The sequence below is a fragment of the Epinephelus lanceolatus genome, chromosome 5, assembly GCF_041903045.1.
Source record: "Epinephelus lanceolatus isolate andai-2023 chromosome 5, ASM4190304v1, whole genome shotgun sequence".
NCBI lineage: Eukaryota > Metazoa > Chordata > Actinopteri > Perciformes > Serranidae > Epinephelus > Epinephelus lanceolatus.
The window spans coordinates 19,349,042-19,373,235 of NC_135738.1; the positions used below are offsets into that span (position 1 = coordinate 19,349,042).

The window sequence follows — 24,194 nt, forward strand, 5'->3', positions numbered from 1 at the left end:
AGTGTGTTTTCTATGTTTAAAATGTATTTATCAGCTTTAGAGTAGTGATGCTGCCAAGGATAGAGCCCTTGGAGCAGCAGCAGCATCACCGGGATACAGGATCCTCCTCCTCCTCCTCCTCCATCTGTAAACTGGAGGAGCATCTTCTCCCTCTGACGTCATGACAGCAGCATCAGCTGTTAGCTCTGCTTTAAGCCTTTTCGCTGCCGATCGCTGCCTGCACAAAGGAAATATATGAGATCCCCTCTAATCCCTGAAATGGCGACACAGGAGGTACAGCTGAACGAGACTCTCTCCCACCTCAAAACGGAGTCGGAGACGCTGAAGACGAAGCTGGAGGAGGAAAGAGCGAAGCTGCACGATGTCGAGCGTGAGTGCTGAAAATGGAGAGGCCTCGGCTCACCGCTGCGTTTACACTGTGACGGGACAAATAAGAGCAAATGTCTCATCACAGTGTAATGTATTTTAGCGGGAGGGCAGGTGTTGGTGCTTTTAACAGGGATGTGAGTGTGTGTGAAGTGATTATTGACCTGATGGTCTCCACGGTACCTCGGATATTTGACAGGCAGGCTGTTTGTTTGCTTCCCCATTTTACAGCCCACTGCTTCCATCCGAATTTATCCTATGTGCTGCTTTTATCCAATCATATCTCAGCTTTGTTAAATAAGATGTGGATGAAAAGAAACCCATATGATGCATGTTTCATGATCTATTTGAGGAGATGACAGATTGAAAAAAGATTAATTCTGAATATTCCTCCATTTATCGCAGGCCTACTGTAATCCTTATTGCTCCTGGAAATATTAATCCAGGGTGTATACAGTGGAGGGTTTATGTATTTGTGTGTGTGTGTGTGTGTGTGTGTGTGTGTGTGCAGTACATCAGGTGGCCGAGAAGGTGGAGGGGCTGGGTCAGTTTGTCATGAAGACCCGAAGAACTCTGAAGGGACATGGCAACAAAGTTCTGTGTATGGACTGGTGTAAGGACAAGAGGAGGATCGTCAGCTCCTCACAGGTCACACACTCTGCGCTCCTGCTCACTCTCATAGCCCTTATTTTTTTTACCCTGTAGAGCCAGTTTATGGTTGCATATGATGCAAAGTGTGTGTGTTTTATAATGTAGTTGTTCTAATCTCTTTGCAGGATGGAAAAGTGATTGTATGGGATGCTTTCACCACCAACAAGGTAACTTCTCCTTCTTAATATACAGTCTATTAAAGAATAATTTTATTAAAACTCTGAAACAGTTTTCAGCTTCCTTCCACCAAGTCAACCTTCTCTTTCTTTAACTGTAGTCTCTCTGTATCAGCAGCTTATAGCGACTTTTGACCTCTCCACAGAGACTGTGAACACAAGCTGTGAGCAGTTCAACCAAAAAGTGATTTTCCATCTCACACTATTTATTTTAAAAGATTTTATTAAGTCTAGAAGGATAAGTATTAATATTTAGTTTTGATATTTCTGAGGATAAAAGCAAAAACAAATGTGAGAAAAATAAACAACATTTTGTGTAATAGAAATCTTTATTTCTAGCAGGAGAGACTCATATTGAGTAAAAGACACTGCATAAAAAATTAACACTGCATAAAAGTATGAGAAATGTGAATAGTCTTCAGTAATTAGACCCCATCATGATGTCATATATTTCAAGGGTATTGGTGAAGCTGTAGTAGAGTAGGGAATGCCTCTGTTACTGTAGTTTGGTTTAGTTTAGTGAAGAAGAGAACAGTACAAATGAATAAATACACATGGTATAAAAAATACCAGAAGTAGCCTAAAGGCTATTTTTCATCTGTAGTCCCTTGGATGTTACATAAGGCTACCTAAAATACAAAAAAAGCACAAAAAAGAAAAAAAAGTCACACACACAAAAAAACAGGACACACAGTTTAAAAGACTTCTTTGGACATGTCAACAAGAAATGATTTTAACTTGATTTTTTAGTCACACAAATGTAATGATCATCAAATGTGTGATTCAGTGTTAAAACTTGAAGCAAAGATGATGCAACATAAAAGGAGATACAATTTTAAAAGCACTATGGAGGCAGCAGTGACATTTTCCAAATAGAACATCATTGCAACACTAGCAGGACATAGTGTTAGCAGCTGGAGGAAAGAGTTTAGCGCTTACATGTATAAGCACCATAGAGTATAAACACTAGGGGTGGTGATGAGATGGAGAGATTGCTGAGGATCTGGATGTGATGAGGAGTAGACTTTTGATGAGCTCGACCTCGATCGGGCTCTGGATATGATGACTGTAGATGGCGGAGGGTGCGAAGACCCCAATTAAAATGACAACTGACAGCAGCAGAAAGGAGGACAGATTTAAATTGTGAAGGCAGCAACATGATTGGCTGATAGAGATTGTGGCAAAGTTTGATTGATTTAAACTGGAAGAACGAACACCCATAATCAGCTGATTAGAGGAAGTGGGAGGAGTGAGACAGAGGGAGATAACAGTGAATGAATGAAGCATAAAGAAAGTCTTCCTGGTTGAATTTACGTCAACCTTATTCAACACACTCTTTTTGTGAATCCTTAGATTTATATTTTTGTCTTCTGGGGGGGTCCTCACCTACAGATTGGGAACCACTGATTTGAATCCAAGTCATAATTTAAACATATATGTAAATGACAAAAAATATGGGTGACAGATCAAATGTAAAACCAACATGATCGGCCACAACAAGCCTCAATGCTCTCTGCCATGTCTGTGAAAGTCTCTTAGAGGGATAAACACCAGTCCCCCACAACATATTCTGTCATTTATATATACAACGTTTATTTAGTTAGCTAATCTCATTGAAATCAAGACCTTTGCTAGAGAGACATGAGCACAGCAGATGGTAAGAAAAACAAAGAGAGCCAGACATGACAAAAGGCCATGTAGCATCAGAGACAATCACTGACATCACTAAGTATAAGTTTGAAGATTAAAGTTTTTATTAAATCATTTAGTCTTATGGTGATGGTGGTGGAGAGCATGACACATATGTTATAGGTCATCAGCTGGGTTGAGATCTGTTAACTGTAAAGAATGTATAATTTATTCACCTCATTTTCAAAGCATGTGTTTGATATGTTTCTCCACTTTGTATTCAGGATTATACTTCAGTTGGTCCCCTGCCTGTATATAATAACAGGATAATATTAGTGGGATAAATAATTAAAAAAATAATGGAGAAACAGCAGATAGTACACCTACTGAATAAGTGAGTATACAGCTTCTAAAACAGACTTCATTAATAGCCTATTATCAGTTCATAAAAACATGATTTCGTGTTTGTAAAATATTGTGACTGTTACTAAGTGTTGACTGTTTGATATTTGCATTGAAGGTAGGAGGGTTTGACACCTCTTAAATTACAGGAGGCAGATGTGTTGACATCTGTTTAGCCTCTAATTTAGACTCTCCCCATTGTTGTGCAGAAAATAGACAGGAGGAGGCATGGAAGGTTTCAGATTCAGAATACTTAATTGATCCCGGGGGGGAAATTTGAGACATTACAGTTGCTCTTATACTGTTTATAGATGTAGAGACATTATAAGAAAACAGAAATAGGTTTGCAAGAAATAAATCTGCATTATGCTACAATATATAACACAATATATGCATATAAAATATAAAAGAAATACAAGAAAATGTAAGAGATGTGTTGAATAAGTAATAGAAATATATGAAAGATGTGTAAATATCTGCATCGTGCTGCACTTGTGTAGAATAGGTAAGAATTAAATAAGAGGTGTTTTGTGCAGATTAACTGAATGTAGACGGCTTCAAGTCTATATTGCATTTGTACAGTTTTGCAGTAGAGTAATGCACAGTATTCCATGTCAACAGGATACCCACAGTGTGCTATGATGCAAAAGATGCTAAGTCACATTTTTATGAGTGAAGGCGGAGAGGAAAGGACACCAGATATTGCTCTCAGAGTTTGTATTTGACCACGAAAATGTCTTTTACAAAGACAGTTTGCCTTTTTAAAGTTTTTGGTTTAGGACAAACTGTAACACAGATAATCTCTCACAGCCTGCAGCCTCCTGTTCTGCTCTAATTAATTAATTCTAATGAATTTGATTCATCTCACTGTTCCGGTGCGGCTCATGCAGCTTTGTCTTTTGATATTTATTAGGAGCACGCTGTGACAATGCCGTGCACCTGGGTGATGGCCTGCGCCTACGCCCCCTCCGGCTGTGCTGTGGCTTGTGGGTGAGTGTCTTACAACACGTGATGATCCAAATGTGGTGTGTCGTCTCTTTGTTTTTTGTTTTGGTAAACTGAGGTTGTTTTCCTGTCACAGGGGCCTGGATAATAAATGCTCAGTGTATCCTCTGTCTCTGGACAAGAATGAGAACTTGGCTGCCAAGAAGAAATCAGTGGCCATGCACACAAACTACCTGTCTGCCTGCAGCTTCACCAACTCGGATATGCAGGTGAGAATATCGACCTCACTCATAAAAAGAAACATCCACCGAAAAGCAGCTGAGTAAAACAATTATAGAATGCTAGTTGTGTGTTTCACATGATTGCACAATCAAACAGACACTTTAGCTTTCTGCAAACACGGCTGCTTCTCTATTCATCACTATTTCTCTGTCATTATTAATCATAAATCACTGCCTTCCATATCCCAGCACAAGGAGCTCCCCCACTTTGTTAATAATTCACAGCAGCCAGTTGCTCCTGGTTTGATGTCCTGGTCACATGATGTTTCACACAGCAAAGACAATTTATTTATAGCCGTGTGTTAGCCCACATCGACTATTACTGGTCTCTACAAAGGCCGTTATTCTTCCTCGTCATCGTCTGCCTTGTGTTAAAGATCCTGACGTCCAGCGGGGATGGGACGTGTGCATTATGGGATGTGGAGAGTGGGCAGCTGTTGCAGAGTTTCCATGGACACGCTGCAGACGTGCTCTGTCTGGACCTGGCCCCCTCTGAGACTGGAAACACATTTGTTTCAGGGGTGAGGACGCCTTTTACTACAGTTTATTACTCATCAGTGAATTGTTTTTAATATTTCCTCTTAATCTGCATGTTTGTATTTTATTGCAGGGCTGTGATAAGAAGGCCAATGTGTGGGACATGCGTTCAGGACAGTGTATTCAGTCCTTTGAAACTCATGAATCAGACATAAATAGTGTGCGGTAAGTGATTGTCTCCAAATGATTCTGTAAACTGTGAGATTTAAATGAAGATATGAGCAGATAATTTAAATCCTGTGTGTGTATTTTTTGTGTTGTAACATCTTTTAAATTATTCTGATTTTGTTTATTGATATGTTTGTTGAAAAAAATTAGACAACCTAGAAAAAAATGTGTGACTTTTAGCCCATTCATTCTCAGCTGCAGTCTTTTTTCATCCCACCACTGGGAGTCGCTGTTCAAATCCTACACCAGATACAGTATTAGCTCCTAACTGTGGCTGTCTGTTTCTTCTTCTCATAGATACTATCCCAGTGGAGATGCATTTGCATCTGGCTCAGATGATGCAACAGTAAGTAATCAGATATTCACCACATGAAGCGCAGTTGGAAACATAATAAAAATCCTCTTTAACATTTCAACACTGACCTTTGTTACAGTGCCGCCTGTATGACCTGAGGGCAGACAGAGAAGTGGCTATTTATTCCAAAGAGAGCATCATATTCGGGGTCTCCAGTGTTGATTTCTCTCTCAGTGGTAAGATAGTATTCGTCTGGCTATGCAAGCAAACAGCTGTTAAAGCTGTATTTGGGGGATTTCTATATAAAATAACTCTCTGTCATATTTGCTTTAGCTGTCGCTACATTCAAACAGTATGACATGTGACAGAGAGTCTGTGAAGAAATCAGGCTCCTCCTCCTCGTTGTGCTTGTAATGGCTTTTGCCATAGTCCATGCGGCTCATGGAAAACAACCAATCAGAGTCAAGGAGTCTCAAACGCCACTGTCGATCATGTTAATCACTGCTTGTCAGTATTGGGAAGTGACTAGTTACATGTAACCAGTTATATGTAATTAAATTACAAAATAATTTTGATTATAAGTTAGCTAAATTTGCTGAGAAAAAAAATATGATTAAATAACATTTACTTATCAAAATTTTGGTGATTACAAAGCGGTTACATCCAAATATATCCTTTTTGGTCTAAAGCTTATAAGTAGAACATGACATTCATGCTGTTGCACTGTATTGTTTCGGTGTGCAGCATTGCCTTTTTTGTTATAACCTATTTCTGGACTTTGATTAATTAGTTAAAATAGTTACATTACTTATTACATTTTTAACAGTGTAAGTAGTTGTCTGTAACCTATTACATTTCAAAAGTTACTTTCACAGCTGCTCGTGAACTTGTGAGCTTCAAATGTTCTCAGAAAGGTATTTTAGTGTACTGTTTAGCTGTAAGATGAGAAAGTTTGTAACCTGGCCGCCATGTTGGAAACAGTCATGCAAAAACCAGTTGGCCTGAGCAAAGTCTGAAAACATTAAAGGTGAGAAATAGGCAATGCAGTAACAGAATCTTGATTCATATTTGATCAGCGCTGCCTAGTTTGACAGTTTGACCACAATTCAGGAGTAGTGATGGCAAAGCAGTTCTTTAGATGTTACTGAATCACTAGAAGAAGTTCATTAAAAAGATTCGTTCAAAAGATTCGTTCACCGAAATCATTCAGTGCTTGGCAGGAGGGGCCCTGACTGTGTACTGCGTAGTCCGACTCACTGAACTGATACACAGCTGAGCTGCTGCTGTGTCTGCCCTGCACTGGTGAGTCTCATTACTGGCCAGCCTAACGTTTTAAGTTTGTTTATCTGGAAACTAAGTCTATTAAAACAATGGGGAGATGTGTGATTGTGTTCATGTGGCTTGACTCCTGGCTACATTAGCTGTTAGCTTGGAGAAAATGGTCCCTATGAAAGTGTGTCGCTGAGAAGAAATGATTTGTTCACCGAGTGATTCGTTCACCGAGTGATTCGTCACACAGTAGGTAGTCCCTCCCTGCATACTGGCTGCCTCACAACTCGCGAGTGATTCATCATTCGCAGTTCCACTCCCGGCCTGTACGCATGCTGCTGAGCTCAACTGAACTGAGAAATGAATGAATCATTTCCGGAAGTGATTACGTTCAGTACGTTCACTCAACAGGTTCGTTCTTTTGAACGATTCATTCGCGAACGACACAACACTATTCAGGAGCAGAGATTGACATAATTGACAGCTGTGTTAGAGACTCCTCAGCTCTGATTGGTTGTTTCCCATGAGCCATGGTAGATTTTAGCAAATAGCATTTGAAGCACTACATGTTTCTTTCGGTCTCATGTTGTACTGTGTGGATGTAGCGACAGTTCCAGACAAAAAGTTGTTTTCATAAAAGTCACTACCTGTAGCTTTAATGACAAATTTCACTGTTTAGTAGAGTTAAAGGAGTTTATGTGTTTTTAATATCTTTCAGGACGGCTACTGTTTGGTGGCTACAACGACTACACTATAAATGTTTGGGATGTTCTCAAAGGAACACGGGTCTCTATTCTGTTTGGACATGAGAACCGTGTCAGTACGCTGCGTGTTTCCCCAGACGGGACGGCCTTCTGCACGGGTTCCTGGGACCACACTCTTCGGGTATGACATGTCCGTTATTGTTGTCTGATCTGACAGCTTTGAATTATGCAGTGACCTTTGTGGTGACATCTTGTAATGCCGGCTGTCTGATTTTTTTTTTTCCAGATCTGGGCTTAAGGATGAAGACGCAGAGGACTGAATGGTAGACAGACCTACTGAAGGCACAACAACCTTTCTGTTTGCTAGAGTACAATCACAGAGATAGAGACTCCGTTTTGGTTGTACATAGGGCATATCAATAGCATTGTATATACTCCAGTCTCATGGCCACGGTAGATTTACATATTTCAGAGAACAGTTAAACCAAATGGCACGCTTGTATTACAGTATGATTGAGAGAAAATTGCACAGAAGTACTCATGGTTACTACAACTTAAGATGTAAAATGTATATTGCAGAAAATAACGTTGGTAGTGACTAGCATCAGTCTAGGATAGAAATGACACAATAAAGTGATGTATTGTATGTGCCCACTTAAAGGACATGTTTATTTATTTGTTTTTGCACAAAACGTAACGGAGGAATGCAGACTGTAAACGAAAATGGGATACTAGGAAAAAAAAAACACATCTGCAGGAGAAGTTGTAAGGTTTCATGAAGGCTTCAGCTTCATTTGGCTTGACTTCCTCATGCCACAGACGGAGAATAGAGAGATGATTTGTGGCTTCTCTGTAAATGATAAATGTTGGAATATGAGGACGATTAGATTGGCTTGTAGAATTTAATTAACATTAATTAGTCTGAAGCCAATTAAAAACAATACTGGATACGAGGGAGCATTGGCACAAAATATTACAAACCAAAGTACAAATTTGTAGTTTATTAAAGATGGAACAATATATAATTTCACACCCTGCGCACCCAGCAAGCCTTGACAGCATCTCACTCGCCAATATTATTCTAATGTAAAGAAACCACATATTACAGGTAAACTTAATGGTGTTAACTTTCCCTCCCTATGGTTTACTTTTCATCTGTCTGTTTCCAGCTGTGGAAGCCACTCCCTGCTCTATGTGCACATCCGGTCACTGCAGACACCCTGAACCTGTGGTCCCCCACTAGATATCTAAATACCTATATATATATATATATATATATACATACATACATATATATATATATATATATATATATATATATATATATATATATATATATATATATGAAAACATGTTTAAACTCTTAGAATGTATTCCTTTTCATCCAGTTGTCCAATGGCTGTAATTTCATATTTACTGTAATTATTTTATTGTAGTTTAGTGTACAGTTATTAAAGGGGCTGTTTATCAACGTCTGACTTCTGAATATTATTAATTTAATCATTGCTGTTCTTTAACTTATCTCATTGTTTTATTTTTTGTCAATCTACTAAGCTATTTAAAGCTAGCTAGCATCCACTGTCTTTGTTTAAGGTTTCTAATAAAGTTTCCCCAACACAAGCGGAAGTGACATCATCAACGAGCCTCGGTCACTCTGCTGAATCAAAACAATGGCCGACTGGGAAGCTAGCATTTCACCTCCTGTGATCTTTTTAAACGTTTAACACTTAACTTTCGCTGAGTCACATTAATAGACTCTTTCTGGGATGGATAGATGATTTAATACGTGTATTTTGAAAGAGGAAAAAACAGCTGCCAAGTCCCGCTTTTCGCTGCCAAGATGAGCGATGTTGTGGAGAAGACCCTGACAGCTCTGCCGAGCCTCCTGTCTTTAGACTCTCAGCCTGGCTCAACCAAACTGTCCTCCACCTCCAAACTGGGAAACCTCATCAGAGGGATCACAGAGCTGACGTCCAAACATGTGAGTGTGTCCTTCAACTCTGGAGCTGAGGTGAAATGAGATGAGTCAGGTGTTGGTGAAATGCTCCAAGGTTAGCATGCTAAGCTAACACAAGAAAGGTGTGTTTATGTGTTTAAGGCACAGGTTTAATGGGTTTTTTTTGGGGGAGTTTTTCCTTATCCGCTGTGAGGGTCTTAAGGACAGAGGGATGTCGTATGCTGTAAAGCCCTGTGAGGCAAATTGTGATTTGTGATATTGGGCTTTATAAATAAAATTGAATTGAATTGAAATTATAATATTATGCCACGTATTCCGTGCAGTGCAGTGCTGTGTTTTAGACCGATTTACATAAACTCTCTCGTTCCTGCTATGTTATTATCACGTGTTAACACAGGTGAAATCAAATATCGGACTATTTCAAAAACATATCCCTGCTGGTGCGTTCATGTGCTTGTGATAAACTCAGATATTCAAGGTGTTCAGAGTCAGTTGCGAAAAAGCTTGGCATCCACAAACCGTTTTGCAGAGAAGTTAATCCTGGAAGGCAAACATGGCCAATGTGGAGTAATGCTGCTGCTCTTCAAGTCCTGGATACTGTGATATCCCACAGACACGTGAATGCTCCATTTAGGAATTGTTTACAGCAGGTTTACAGCTAAGATCACTGTCATGCATTGCCTATTAAAAGTAAGTCGCTGCAGTCTACAACTTGGTTTTCATTGTGTGCTGACACGGTATACTTTAGGTAATGGTCAAGAGTACAATATAAACTAGTTTTGTATATTCAAATATATTTAACAATACAACATATCTAAGTGTATTTATTGTTTTTTTCTGAAGGGTCCATGGAGAGTGCAGGAACCCATTGATATCATATTGGCATTTCTGGGGCCTCATGTTGTTCATATGTTCCCTTGTAGCTCAATGACGCAAGTTCCTGTCTTCTCTTGGGACCCAGTACCTAGTGGTTACAGGGGCTCAGGTCTTGTCAGTGGCAAAACAAACTCACTGGCTCAAATTCAGCTTCTGCCCAGTGGCTATTTTATGTTTGATCTGATTATGCCATGTGCCATCTGTGCGACGTGTAACATACTAGGATCTTGTGTATTGCTGCACGCAGCTACGTTGTGCTGCTCATCACCCTTTATGTATTTGATGATCTCCCAATGCCAACACCCCTGAGAAGGAAGGAGGGAGGGAGGGAGGGGTTGCATATGCAAGGTGGTTTGTGTTTAATAAAAATAAAAAAATAAAAAATGCAAAACCCAATTATCAAATATAAACCAATATACAACACATGATCAAGCTTTTTCAAGGAAAGAATGATACAGCTCCAACATTGTTCTCACAGTCCACCAACCGTTCATCAAGATGGAGACAGACTTTGAAAGTCTTACCTAACCCATGTGAGAAAACAGAAACTGAAAACTAGAACATTAAATCATATCAACAAACAAGCTCAACTGATTGTTTTTCCAGAAACAGATAACGGTTATTTTAAAACCACATCATGAAATATAATACTTGCAAGATGTTTTTTTCAAGGTGCAAATATTATTGGATTAAAAATCATAAAGTAGTACATCAAGATGTCCACATTCTTTTGAGGAATGCTATGGTGCAGGCGCTGTTTAATATTTGCATTAACGGTAGAAGGGTTTGACACCTCTTAAATTATAAGGGGCAGCTTATTTTTAATTCTTTAGCATCAACACAGTGGCCAGAATCCTTACTTATTACTGTCTTAAATCTCCAAAGGTTTAAATTTGCTTCACTGACTCTCCTATTATGACTATAATCTTCTCTCACATTCTTCAGATAGTTGCTAAAATAACTACCTGTAAACACTTGTCTGTAAGATTCTGACATGTAGATCATGGGCTGAAGTATGGTCTATTAGTCTAACATGACCACTGAAAGCAAACAGGGCATGGCAGTGCCAGCGTCAGCAGGCACAATCTCAGTATTTGATTTGAACATCCTGTGTATTTTTCCCTTTTTCAGGAGGAGGAAAAACTTATTCAACGTGAACTAGCATCTATCAAAGAACAGGTGTCCTCCCCCAACACCTCCATGGTACGATTCTCATGATTTTCCATTGTTGTTTTGTAAAAGAAAGCAGATTATTTGAATCGGTCCAGTGATGCCTGAAATTACTGATGTGTTTCCTTCTTCCTTGTATCATAATCTGATTCAGAGGCAGATGAAGGAGCTCATGGTGAGAGCAATCTACTGTGAAATGCTCGGTTATGAGGCTTCGTTCAGCTATATTCATGCCATCAAACTGGCTCAACAAGGCGCCGCTCTGGAGAAAAGAGTTGGTATGTTTTAACTCAGTGGCTTTACAATACTCACTTTGTCTCATGATCAATTCAAGATGCATGATTAGTAGCTTTGTGAGCTTTTATAGTAGTTTTTTTTTTTTATTTGGGCAAAAAATAAGTCTGTTTCTGATTTGCAGGTTATCTCGCTGTGTCTTTGTTTCTGAATGAAAGTCATGAGCTGCTGCTTCTCCTTGTGAACACTGTATTAAAAGTGAGTGTTGGCATTTTTACAGTCTTTGTCATCATCATCATCTGGTGTCTGCATATGTTAATGTATTTTGTGTTTTCAGGATCTTCAGAGCACAAACCTTATTGAAGTGTGCATGGCTCTAACTGTCGTCAGCCAGATGTTTCCCAAAGATATGATTCCTGCAATCCTTCCTCTGGTTGAGGAGAAACTGAATCACCCAAAGTAAGAAATGCTCTTTGGCTCTTAAGCCTAATTAGTCACCAATATGCTTTAAAGTAAACTGGAGCATTAAAAATCAGCCTGAATATCATGATTTATATGGTTTTCATATTTGCAGAGAAATCATTAGACGGAAAGCGGTCCTGGCGCTGTATAAATTCTACCTAATAGCACCGAATCAAGTTCAACACATCCACAACAAGTTTCGCAAAGCTCTGTGTGACAAAGACCCGGGTGTCATGACAGCTTCTCTACACATCTACTTACAGCTGATCCAGGTAATTTATTTTTCTGGAGGGTTCTGGCTGGGTTTTGGCAGAATGGAAAAGTTTTGATTTTAGTTCATGTCTGGATAAGTATGGGGAGAAAAGAGAGTCTGTGAAAATATTTGTGTTTTTATACTATTGCCCCTGCTCTGTTTTCTAAAATATGAAATTTTAAATTTCTGAAAATGAATTGATCATACAAGCAGCCTGTTTTTCATGGCCTTTGGAGCAGGCAGCCAGCACAGCCAAATTGTTTACCACTGTTTGAAAGAGTGTGGGACAGAGTTAGCAAGCAGGCAAGGAGTATGTTGTGTGACTGAACACACTCCTACACAGAGCTGCTTCTATTCCTATTTGTCACAGCCTGCAAAGCAGCTCTGCCCTAAGTGACTCACAACTGAACCAAATTTGCTACCAAATTAGTTTGAAAGAAAATGTGGCAATATTTTTGAAATGCATATATACATAATATCGCAATAACCATATATTAAGCTTGTCTGAACATTTATCAGATGTGCAGTGATGTAGTTTTCAGAAAAGTAAACAGATTGTCTTTTCTGCATTAAGCAACCTTTAAAGATCCGTCCAATATTATTTCTATAGAAAATGTTGCTTCCAACTCAGACACATCCCCAAAAGTAGTCATTCCCTATCAACCTCTGATCTAAAAATAGTCATTCATGCCTTAGTATCACCCAGGCTGGACTCCTCTAACCCCCTCTACTCCAACATTTCTCAGACTGGTTATCTTTATCTTTATTATCTTTGGTTTACAACTAGTTCAAAATGCTGCTACCAAGACTGCATTACCCTTATCCTTGTGTCCTTACATTGGCTCCTCATTCATTTCAGTATACACTTCAAACTTCTTTGAATTGAAGATAAATATGTAGAATATATTTAATATATTCATGGTCTCACCTCTACATATATCTCAGACCTTCTCACCCCGTACAGCACCACTAGACCTCTCAGATCCACCCAGTGGGGCATGTTGGCTGTGCCATATTCTGTAGCAGCTCCTCGACTCTGGAATAGCCTGCCGGAGGCCATTAGACAGGCTGAGTCTGTTAATGCCATTAATATGCACCATTAGACCCATTTTTATTCTCTGGCTTTTTGTACTCAGATGTCAAATATGGTCTGAAAAATCTACCAAGAAGTCTGGAAAAATTTGAGCATGGAAAAGTATGCAATTTAAAAATTGGTTTGAAGATCAAATTGGTTTGATCTTCTGTGGTGTAATCCCGTTTTAGCACATATTCTTCTATTGTTACAGGAGAACGCAGAAAGTTATAAGGACCTGACGGCAAGTTTTGTCACCATACTGAAGCAGGTGGTGGGAGGAAAACTGCCCATGGATTTTAACTATCATAGTGTCCCTGCTCCATGGCTGCAGATTCAGCTTCTCAGAATATTGTCCTTACTTGGGAAAAATGACCAGAGGTAATTATTTCTGTCCCCGGTTGAACTGGATGTTTATGCCATGCGGGGATTGTTCTTTGTTCTCAAATCCAAGAACATCTTGTCAGTGTGTTCTTTGTTTGACAGCACCAGTGAGATCATGTATGAAGTCCTTGACGAGTCTTTACGAAGAGCAGAGATGAATCATAACATCACCTATGGTATGTCAACTTTAAAGTACAGGGTTTTTTGCAAATTTGGTGATTTGAAATCATTCAAGTATTTTCTACAACCACTTGTTGAAATCTGTCTTTATTTCCAGCAATATTATACGAGTGTGTAAAATGTATTTACACAATTCATCCCAAATCTGACCTTCTGGAAAAAGCTGCAAAGTGCATGGGCAACTTTGTTCTGTCGCCGAAGATTAATCTCAAATATCTCGGTAAGAATCAATTAAAGTGGTAATTTTCCTTAACCATCAATATTTAGGATATTCACTGTAGTAAACTGATTCATTTATTGTTACCATAGGCTTGAAGGCCCTTACCTATGTGGTCCAGCAGGATCCTAAACTGGCCCTGCAGCATCAGATGACCATCATAGAGTGTCTCGATCACCCGGACCTCATCATCAAGCGTGAAGTGAGGCAGATACTGGTGTGGTGTGGATTTTGGTGTCATGCAACTGTGGGTTTACCACTTTTTTCTCTGCTTTCTTCTAGACACTGGAGTTACTTTTTCGGATTACCAACGGCCAGAATGTCACAGTTATCGTCGAGAAGATGCTGGAGTTTCTGCGCATTAATAAAGACGACTACACTACCATCAACCTGGTGGGGAAGGTGGCAGAACTGGCAGAAAAATATCCTTCTGTGAGCACGAGACAAATTGATGTTAATTTACCCCTGGTGGCCCTCTGCATGTGGAAAACCAAATTGATCCTAGAGGAATTAAAATCATAGTTAAGGTCCCACCTGCTACATCTCACATAAAATTCAGAATGTTTTTCAGCCAAGATCTTGTTTTATCTTCTGTTGATTAATTATTGCCCTAAATGGTGACTCTACTGGGTTGTTTTAAAGCCCGATGAGCTGCAGCCTCAGTTTCTTAATGCAAAAGCTTCCAGTTAAGTTTAAATTAAATTAGTGTGTGGTTGAAAAACAGAAATCAGATCCTTTAATAATATCCTGTCATATTATTTATTCTTTGTTTGTTCCTGTTTACTGTGTTGGCTGTTTTCCTATGAGCCATTATACATATGCACCAGACAATGAATGGTTCATTGAGACCATGAACACAGTGTTTTCAGTGGGTGGAGACATGATGCAGCCTGACATCCCGAATAGTTTCCTTAAACTGCTGTCTGAGGGTGAGAACACGGCGCACACTCAATCTATTCTTTACTTCTTCTGTGTTGTGATGTTTCAGTTCAATTATTTGGTGCTGATTATATTTTTGCTGATGCCGATTTCTCTATAATGTCTCAGGGTTTGACAGTGTGGAGGAGGACAGGAAGTTGAGACTGTTTGCTGTTGATTCATATGTTTCTCTGCTGCAAGGAGAGCCTGGCAAACTGCCACAGCGCTTCCTCCAAGTCATCAGCTGGGTGAGTGCTGTTTGCACAATGAGCAGTTTGTATGATTCTTATGTAATAATAATGAGAACATGAAGCGGAGGAAGGAAGAGGAATACAATGTGCGGTTTAAAGCATACTTTACAAATTACTTTATGATTTATAGACATTAATACAAAATATGGGAGTGTTGGCCAAGATCATTATGTCAACTGGATATATATGTCTGGTACCTGGGTAGCCTAAAAATCCTAGATGGAGACACAAGTGCATTTTTACAGGAGTTAAGTAACAGTAGATAAAACAAAAAAGGGGTTGCAAGCATGAAATTATATTTTCTAAATCTTTTACAGATAAAAACATTTAAAGGGTAACTTTGGTATTTTTCAACCTGGACTTTCCATGTTTTTGTTTCTAAGTGACTAATTGGAGCAAAAATTTATTTTTGAAATAAGTCCAAAGGAGAGCACTTCAGCTGGCAGCCACAAAACTTCAATGTAACCACTTGGGACGTTTGTGCACTGTCAGTGTACGTCCACTACAAGTGTTTTGTTTGCCACTGACAGGCTCAGATTATTTGTAGTGCCTAACAACATTATGGAAAGGATCCCTACAGAGACAGATATTTTTATGAAGTAGTCCTTGTGTGATCAAAGGGGAGCTGGTGGCAGCAGTACAGTAGTATAAGTGTTTGGGCACTGTCTTAGATAACAAGTTGATTTTGATGTGAACACTGACAGCAGCTGTAAGAAGGCAAAGTTTTAATTTAGACAGGACAATCATGAAATTGTTCTATTCTGCTTTAGTGAGTCCATTCTTTGTTTTGATATTGTCTGTTGGTTTAGTAATCTGAGCCTTAGAAACAAGACCTGACCTGACCTGACCTGACCTTAAAATTGTTGCTCCCATTAGTCACATAGACACAAAAACATGGGACAACAGGGTCCAGGTTGAAAAATACCTAAGTTTAGTCAAAGGAAAGTTTTCCTCTTTACCTCAAAATATAACTTACTACATACTATGCAACATGTTATGACTACGCTGAATTTTTGCCCCCTCTCTGCCACGCACAGGTCCTCGGTGAATACTCCTATTTGAGGGAGGAGCTTGAAGCGGCCACAGTCCTGAGGCTGCTGGCCAAACTGTTGGACATGAAGAACACCACCAGTGAAACCAAGAGCTGGGTCCTCATGGCAATGACCAAGCTCTGTGAGGGTGGGGCAGGTATTTCTGTGGCCCAGGATGTGTCTGAAACATACAGCAGCTCCCTGGACACAGTGCTGAGACAGAGGGCTCAGGAGCTGCAGCACCTCAGCCAGCACCCTGAACTACGAGCTAGGGTGCTACCTCGAAACGCCGGCCTGGAACCCCTGGAGGTAACCTACAAGTTCAAGTCCCTAAACATCATATACACAACAATTGCATAGAAGCAGTTATTGGTAGTGAAAATCTCAGATCTTAGGCTCCCTCTGACAATGCTAAATAAATATGTATATGTGTCGAATCACAATCTGAACCTGTCAGTGGCAAAAACAATTTTAGTAGACTTAAATTGATGGTGCACAATTGCCCATAGGGATTACATTGCATTTTGTCACTGTGGCTGCAGCACTCCTCTCAATACTGGAGCAATTTCAAAAAATCTTGTCTCCATCAAGAATATGTAGAAAAGTCTACATACTTAGACACAAAAACATGTGAAAACAGGGTCCAGGTTCAGAAACACCAAAGTTTCCCTTTAAGTGTGCGGTGTATTGTCATTGTGATGTTGTTTACAATCAGTGCTCACAGAAGCCTGGCGTACTGAAAAATGGAAACCTTTAATTTGACCTTGAATGTCCGCTGCTGTTGAAACTTGTCAGAACGTAGTGTGGGAAAAACATCACAAAATGATTAAACGCTTGGAACCACAGCGGATGACGTTACTTTGTAGTTCCTCCTCTCTGGCAGAGAGAGTGCTTATTATCCGTTCGCTGGGAAATAAAACCTGCATTCACTTGCCCTCTGTGACACACAGTCGATTAGATTAATGACTCTATTTATCGAAATAATGGGGATCATCGTTTCAGTTGTAACCATAGTAGCTGTTTGAGCATGTCTGTAGTGGTCTGATGGGTTTGGTTCACCACAGAGCTCCGTTCAGTATCGGATGGAAACAGAAAACAACAATAACATTCTAATTATAAGAATGCTTTCAGGCAATTTAATTGTCTTTTGTAGCAAAACAAATTGTAAAAATGATTTATGTAATATGAGTTTAATGTGTTAGCACACACATTGATCCCAGTGATCTTCCCATCCACGTTAAAGAAGTTTAAACTTGCAGTTGGCATTGGTATTTGTTTCCAGGTGGATTCTTCTCTGTCATTTCTGGATGGATTTGTATCGGAGGCGTTGGCTGCTGGCGCTGCTCCATACAAGCCTCCCCACCAACGGCAGGAGGAACTAGCCCAGGCAAAAGGTAACAGATTGAGGTTAAGGTTGTGGCAGATTTGGCATGTGTCTTGTTTTGGTGTGCTCTGACTGTGTTGTCTGCCTCAGCATTGAGCCTGGAGCCATATGGCCTGTCCCTGCCCATCAGCATGTCCTCCTGCAGCATCGCCGACAGACAGTCTCCTACACTGTTGTCCATAAGCTCTGGTCTGTCAGGCGACAGCACTGACCTCTCACACAAAGGAGGGTATGTAGACACTCACACACACACACACACACACACACACATACACTTGCGCTGTCTGAATTAGAATAGCTTAAAAACAAATGCCCAGTTGCTTTACAGCTGATTTTCGTTTCAGTTCTACGACTTTGAAGCTGGATGGTGTGAAGAGGGTGTGGGGGAGGGAGGGCTACCTGTCGCAGAGAGAACCTGTGGAGGAGTCTGCCCATGTTGAGGTTCCCAGTCCTGTCCGGTCACTCAGCCAGCAGGGAGAGGCTGACAGTTCACACAGCCAGACTCCAACTCCGATACCGACCCCTGAGCTGGAACAGGAGAAACAGCAGCTGGCCTCTTCGCTGTTTGTCGGCCTGGGCTCCCAAAGCTCTGTGTGCCTGGTGAGCTTTTTAATTCCTCCTTAACTGTTAGAGGTAGGGGTGCACAGTCTGAAGTAAAGAAGGTGCGATGAATTTCTCTGATATTTTAATTACAATATGAGATTTAATGTAGAATTAAGCGCCTTCTTCTGGCAGCTGGAAGTGATATACTCTGAAGCAGCTGTTGACATGTGACAAATATGAATCTAGTGAGTTGAATGCTCTGTGCTCACACTACAGAATTTAAAATGTATACAACAGGGGTCACAGGATTAAGGCTGCAACTAACAGTCATTTTCATTATCAATTAGTATGCCAATATTTTCTTTTTCAATTAATTTATCAATTGTTTTGTCTATGAAATATCTTCTCAGGCAGAACCCAAGGTGATGTCTTCAACTTGATTGTTGTGCCAGATTAACAGTCCAGATTTAGAACATATAAAAGTCATTTTTACATAAGACAAAAAAGCAACAAATTCTCACAATTGAGAATCCGGAACCACATTTGGCATTTTGGTTTGAAGATCTCAAAGATTTTGGTTTTGTCCTCTTTGGCGACACCTATGGCGAAAAGCAGTAATTGCAGATGTGTAGTTAGATCTCACTTCCACTAGTGATTTTTCTGGGACTATAGCCATAGACATCCAGTTCATAATACTGAAAAGGCGAAGGCTTTCTTCAGTGAGCTATAGGCTCAGTCACCATTTTGTTACCTTATTTGGTGATAGAGACTCAGCAGACATTTGTTTAAAGAGAGATTATAACTTGATTATAAGAGTATAACTTTGTTGATCAACTCTTGTTGTTCCAGCTCTAAACAGCTTTTACTGTCTCTGTCAAGTCTGTTAAGTCTCAGCCATACTGATGTGATATTGCAGCCATTTCCTTTGTTTATTTTGGAAATTCTGTGATTCAGTGATTAAAATTAAAGATCCATCGTGCATGACTACAGATGCATCTGTTACAGCTAAAACTTTTCCTTTCAACAGATGGGAAAATCTGATCCGACGCCACAGCGATTCAGAAGAAAAGCCAAAAGTCCGAGCTCGTCCTCCAGTACCAGCGAGCAACTATCAAACTCCGTCACTACTCCGAGCGCAGTGGATAACTTGCTGTGTAACAGTCTCCTGGACTCCAACATCACCTCAGAGCCAACCATTTCCTTGCCCGAAGAGACATCCCAACTCCCTCAGGGCCTCACTGCTGCAAATGGCACATGTGATGCTGAGTTAGCTGACAGTGACACAAAGAGAAGCAGCCCCTCTCCCATTGGGGATAATGGTGTTGATCCAGCTCCATCAGAAGACATACCTGAAGACTTGTGTCTCAGTTCTCATCTTCCTGCTGAACTCTCGGGACTGCAGCACTCAGAAATCACTCCTGTGTGCTCCAACCAAAGCCTGACTGTCTCAGCCTGTCATGTGCAGAAAGACGATTCTTTAGAGCTGGTTGTTTTTATTCACAACTCCTCTGTCTCTGACATTCAGCAGATACTTCTAGAGCTTGACTCAGATGAAGTCGAGGTATAGTAATTATTGAGCGGAGAATTATTAAAGAGAAAAGTTGCCACCTCTTATGTCCACAGCTAATCAGTGTTGATGGTAACTGCAGTCAACTGGAGCAATAAATTATTCAGTGTGTGCTATATTGACCAAAGCAGCTGAGTTTTCCTGCTCACAGAGCTGTGCCAGCAGTTCCTATATGCACCAGAATGCATTTCACATAACCTCCTGGCCTATAGTTGTTACTTTGTCAGCCAAAACATAGTGCAGTCAAAGTTTAGAAGTTTGACCTATACTTCTGCAGGTAACAAATTAAAAAAATGGAGGCTCCATAGTCTGAACCATCATGAACCAGGACGGCAACACTCTTTATTATTTTTTCACATTGTCTCCGACACCGCATTACCACTTCACTCCTTCAGCTTTTTTACCTTTTACAATAAAAGCCCAACTTAAATTAGCATTTTGCGAAGCGGCAACTCAGCAAAATAGCTTACAATAATGTTAGGTGACAACAGTACTCACTCAGTTGTCACCTGCCCTCTGATCCTGAAGAGGGTCTTTAGCACACCTCTGTCCAAGTGAGGAGTAGAATTTTCATGCATAGTAACGCAGAAACACAAGCATGGGCTCTCTCAGCATCCAACAAAAACTGCCCACGCTGAAATTCATTGTAGCAAAAAATATATTTTTGTTTCTGTCAAAGGGCAATTTGAGTAAAGGCACCACTATTCAGAGTTTGCTTTCAGCACCTCCAGCTCTGGAGGGTCCCTGCTGGTCATATCCTCTTTCACAGCTCATGCAGCTGGCTTGAATATATACGGCTGAATATCTGAGTCAGCCAACATTCAGCAGAACTTTAAAAAAAACTTGTGGGCAACAGCACTCACAAAAGACAAAAAAGTCAAAATGTATAATTTACTAGGGCAACACACGGTCAAACAAACAAACATTTTGGCCTAAGCCTTCTTCAGTGTATCAAAAACAAAACTAAAAAAAAAAAGCTAAAACTGTTTTTGATACACTGAAGAAGGCTTAGGCCGAAATGTTTGTTTGTTTGTTTGTTTGTTTGTTGGACCGTGTGTTGCCCTAGTAAATTATACATTTTGACTTTTTTGTCTTTTGTGAGTGTTGTTGCCCACAAGTTTTTTTGGAATCGTTCTGCAACTTGCACCCATTGTTTTTTAAAAATATGGGAGTTATGCGTCCTCCTTTCTTCAGATTCAGCAGAAATTTAAAATGTATCCTTGTCCATAACAAGGATGTTCTGCTTTTAGTGGCATCTAGAGCACGTCCCCTGGTTACACAGAGGCAAAATCCAGCCTATAGTTCTTCCTGCACCCGACTACATCACTGTTGCATCAGATGATGGCGCTGGATGCAGGAAAAAGGCTGCAAACTCTCAGTCAGTATAGCATGCACTGAGGAATTGACTACATTTACCATCAACACTGATTGGACATCCACATAAAAGCTGGCGAATTTTCCCCTTAAAGTTGTCTTATCCTCTGCTTATTAGTCTTTCATATTAAAGATCATTTTCTTGTCCTGTTTGTTTCAGGTACCCTGTGAGTGTGACACTGTAGTGCAGGAGGTGAGAAGCCACAGTGTAGCAGTGTGTCAGTATTCCCTGACTGTGAAGAGGCCTTCAGTCCACGTTGAAGTGGTCGGGGCGGTATCTTACCAGTTTCCTGTTGGGACACCTCAGTCATTGCAGTTCATGTACAAACTGCCTCTAACCAGCTTCATCAGGTGAAATATTTTCTGCTTTTTCACAAGCATGGCCTTGAAGAGGTGATTACTGTAATTGAACATATTTCTTTCAGACCTTTGACCGTGTCCACAGAGGAGTACGGGACGATGTGGCTGGACTTCTCTCATGATACAAAGCAGAACCTGACGGTGATAAGTGACAGCGAAGAGCCTCTCACAGCCACGCTGAATGTGCTGAAGAAGAAACTTCATCTTCATGTTGTGGAAATCATAGGTGAACAGACATTTAGTTTTTTTATTGTTTTCTTTTGAACAGAAAAAACAGCATCAATTGGGATACATTATATGGCCATATAACTCTGTAGAAATAGGTAAAAGGACTGAAAAAATTTACACAGTTGTATAGTTTGACACAAGACAGTCCTGACACAAATGATAAAAAGAAAATTAACAATACTAAAAGATAAAAATAGATGAATCAAAAAACAAATTAATTAAATAATCATTGGCTGTTTCCAAAATCTAAAATGAACCGTCAAAATCAGCTCATCAGTTTTGATGCTCTTCTGTTAGGACATCTCATAAATACACACGTGAAATGTGCAGTGGTAGAGGATTTGATCAGTAGGTTGATATTAACTACAATCTGCTGTATTTTACGCTATGAGTGAGTAACCCTTTTGATGTTTCCCCACAGGTATGGAAGGTATTGTAGCCTGCCGCCTCCTCCAGGATCAGCCGTGTCTGATGCACTGTCGCCTGCATGCAGGAACACTGGCCGTGTGGCTACGCTCTCCGGTCCCGGACCTGCCCGACTGCCTGATGTATCACTGTCAGAGAGCTTTACAGGAGCACTGAGCCTCCGACTGCAACTCCTCCACTGACGCTACTGAGCAACACAACCACCTGACCCTCTACCACTGTAGAGGACGAAGGTACACAGAGCAGTAGTGCAACACATCATCCTCATCTTTGTATTACAATGTTTACCTTTTGTTTATCTCTTCCACGAAAGCTACATTGTAGGATTTTTGTATGTCCACTAATCAGTTAAACTGATGGAATAATCCACGTCTGTTTGAAAGTCATGGCTGGTAAAAACCTCAGGGCCAAAAGATTGTGTTTGATGTTTTCAATATCAACAATGTCTTAAAATGATGACTTGAAAACTTCAGTGGTTGAAACATTGTTCATTAGTGAAATGAATGCTAAGTATGATATTCTTGGTATGAAAGGAAAATCATAAATTTCTGGTATTTTTTTGCGCCCCAGGGGTCCCATTTATAAACATTGTGTATGCACAAAACGAGGCTTGAAAGAAGGGTACGCCACTTCCTACGCAAAAGTTGTGATGTATAAAAACAGACTTGGTGGGAGAAACTTTGACCCGTGCTTAGGTGGAAGCCTGATGGTAGAAATTGTTGAATATTTTTTGGTGCATTTTGTCCGTACATACGTTTATAGTATGGATCCTACACATTGTTCTATAAATGAGATCCCAGGTCTGCATGCTGAGTGTCAACAGAGATCATGTCCTGCTTTCTAATTTGCGATATTTTTTAAAAATGAGCTACATTTTTTAAGTTAGAGCGATCATAACAGCGAAGCCCATTTAGATTTTAATCAGACATAAAAGTAGTTTTGTTTATTTTCAGCAATACTGACTGAAGCAATACTGACTGAAATGAAAAGATTAACACTAATTCTTGCATCTGATTGGTTGATGTTGTTTATTAGGTGTTCTGGGAGAAGCACAGGGAAGATAATGATTTTTTTTAGTAATATGAAATTCATTGTTCATTATTTGTGGTAAGGAAACAAACCAAACTGAGCATTAAAGGAGAATTTAAAATAATCTAAAACAAATATTCCTGCTCGTCTTCACCGAAGTTTCAACACATGAAAAAATGTTTACATCCCTGTTTGTGTTTAGGATTACATCAGGCTGACACTAACCTCTCACTGCAGCAGTTACACATATTTCTTACATATACAATGAGAGTATTTTGTCTTAAATTTAGCGCTCTGCGATGTCTTGTCAGCATTTCAGATTTCGCTCATGTTTTGCAGACGCTACCTTCTGTATGATGTGATTATCTATGCACTCATGTTTCTGTCAGTTTTGGGTGAGAGGTGGATTTTAGTGGTCTTTGATTATTATATTTTTGTATCAATGCAGTATTAAAAACATATTTATTGGATTTATATTCTTACAGAAAGTATTTTATATTGATTTGTCTGAAAGGAAAAAAAATCATCGCGCTCTGTGAACTGTCTGATCGTGCTGCACCAGATTTGACTCGTCTCGGCCTGTTTTATTGAATTCAACTTGAAGGGGAAGTTTACGTTTGTTTGTTTTTTTGTTGCCTGATTTGAAGCACAGCGAGAAACTAACAATGTGTCTAAAACTTCAACTCTAACCCAACGCCTTATGTTCTAATGCCAAGGTGGCGTGTTTGATTTGTGCCTGTGGTACAGAGAGAATCATTGTTTCTTAGAGTGCCTGTCACTATGTTCTGCTAACTTATGAATAAATTCAAACACATGTAAATTAACTTGATTCTGACTCAGTGATTCTTCATTTAA

At 39.9% G+C, this 24,194-nt stretch overlaps 2 protein-coding genes across 2 annotated transcripts; both read left to right on the plus strand.

The window, feature by feature from the left end:
• Positions 1 to 135: 135 nt before the first annotated feature.
• Positions 136 to 8,891, plus strand: gnb5a (guanine nucleotide binding protein (G protein), beta 5a). Its single transcript, XM_033634310.2, has 11 exons — positions 136 to 370; positions 878 to 1,014; positions 1,143 to 1,184; positions 4,138 to 4,214; positions 4,306 to 4,438; positions 4,828 to 4,971; positions 5,061 to 5,152; positions 5,453 to 5,501; positions 5,590 to 5,686; positions 7,438 to 7,604; positions 7,710 to 8,891. Exons 1-11 carry the CDS (start codon positions 235 to 237, stop codon positions 7,719 to 7,721), a joined length of 1,086 nt encoding a protein of 361 aa, XP_033490201.1. The 5' UTR covers positions 136 to 234; the 3' UTR covers positions 7,722 to 8,891.
• A 175-nt stretch (positions 8,892 to 9,066) lies between these two features.
• Positions 9,067 to 24,158, plus strand: ap4e1 (adaptor related protein complex 4 subunit epsilon 1). The gene is made up of 21 exons (XM_033634269.2): positions 9,067 to 9,404; positions 11,388 to 11,459; positions 11,581 to 11,704; positions 11,845 to 11,918; positions 11,998 to 12,119; positions 12,235 to 12,394; positions 13,662 to 13,828; positions 13,934 to 14,007; positions 14,109 to 14,231; positions 14,321 to 14,430; positions 14,511 to 14,650; positions 15,045 to 15,157; positions 15,276 to 15,394; positions 16,435 to 16,737; positions 17,711 to 17,822; positions 17,903 to 18,041; positions 18,157 to 18,412; positions 19,383 to 19,916; positions 21,457 to 21,647; positions 21,722 to 21,882; positions 22,306 to 24,158. The coding sequence occupies exons 1-21, from the start codon at positions 9,264 to 9,266 to the stop codon at positions 22,464 to 22,466; spliced, it is 3,396 nt and encodes a 1,131-aa protein (XP_033490160.1). The 5' UTR covers positions 9,067 to 9,263; the 3' UTR covers positions 22,467 to 24,158.
• Positions 24,159 to 24,194: the final 36 nt, after the last annotated feature.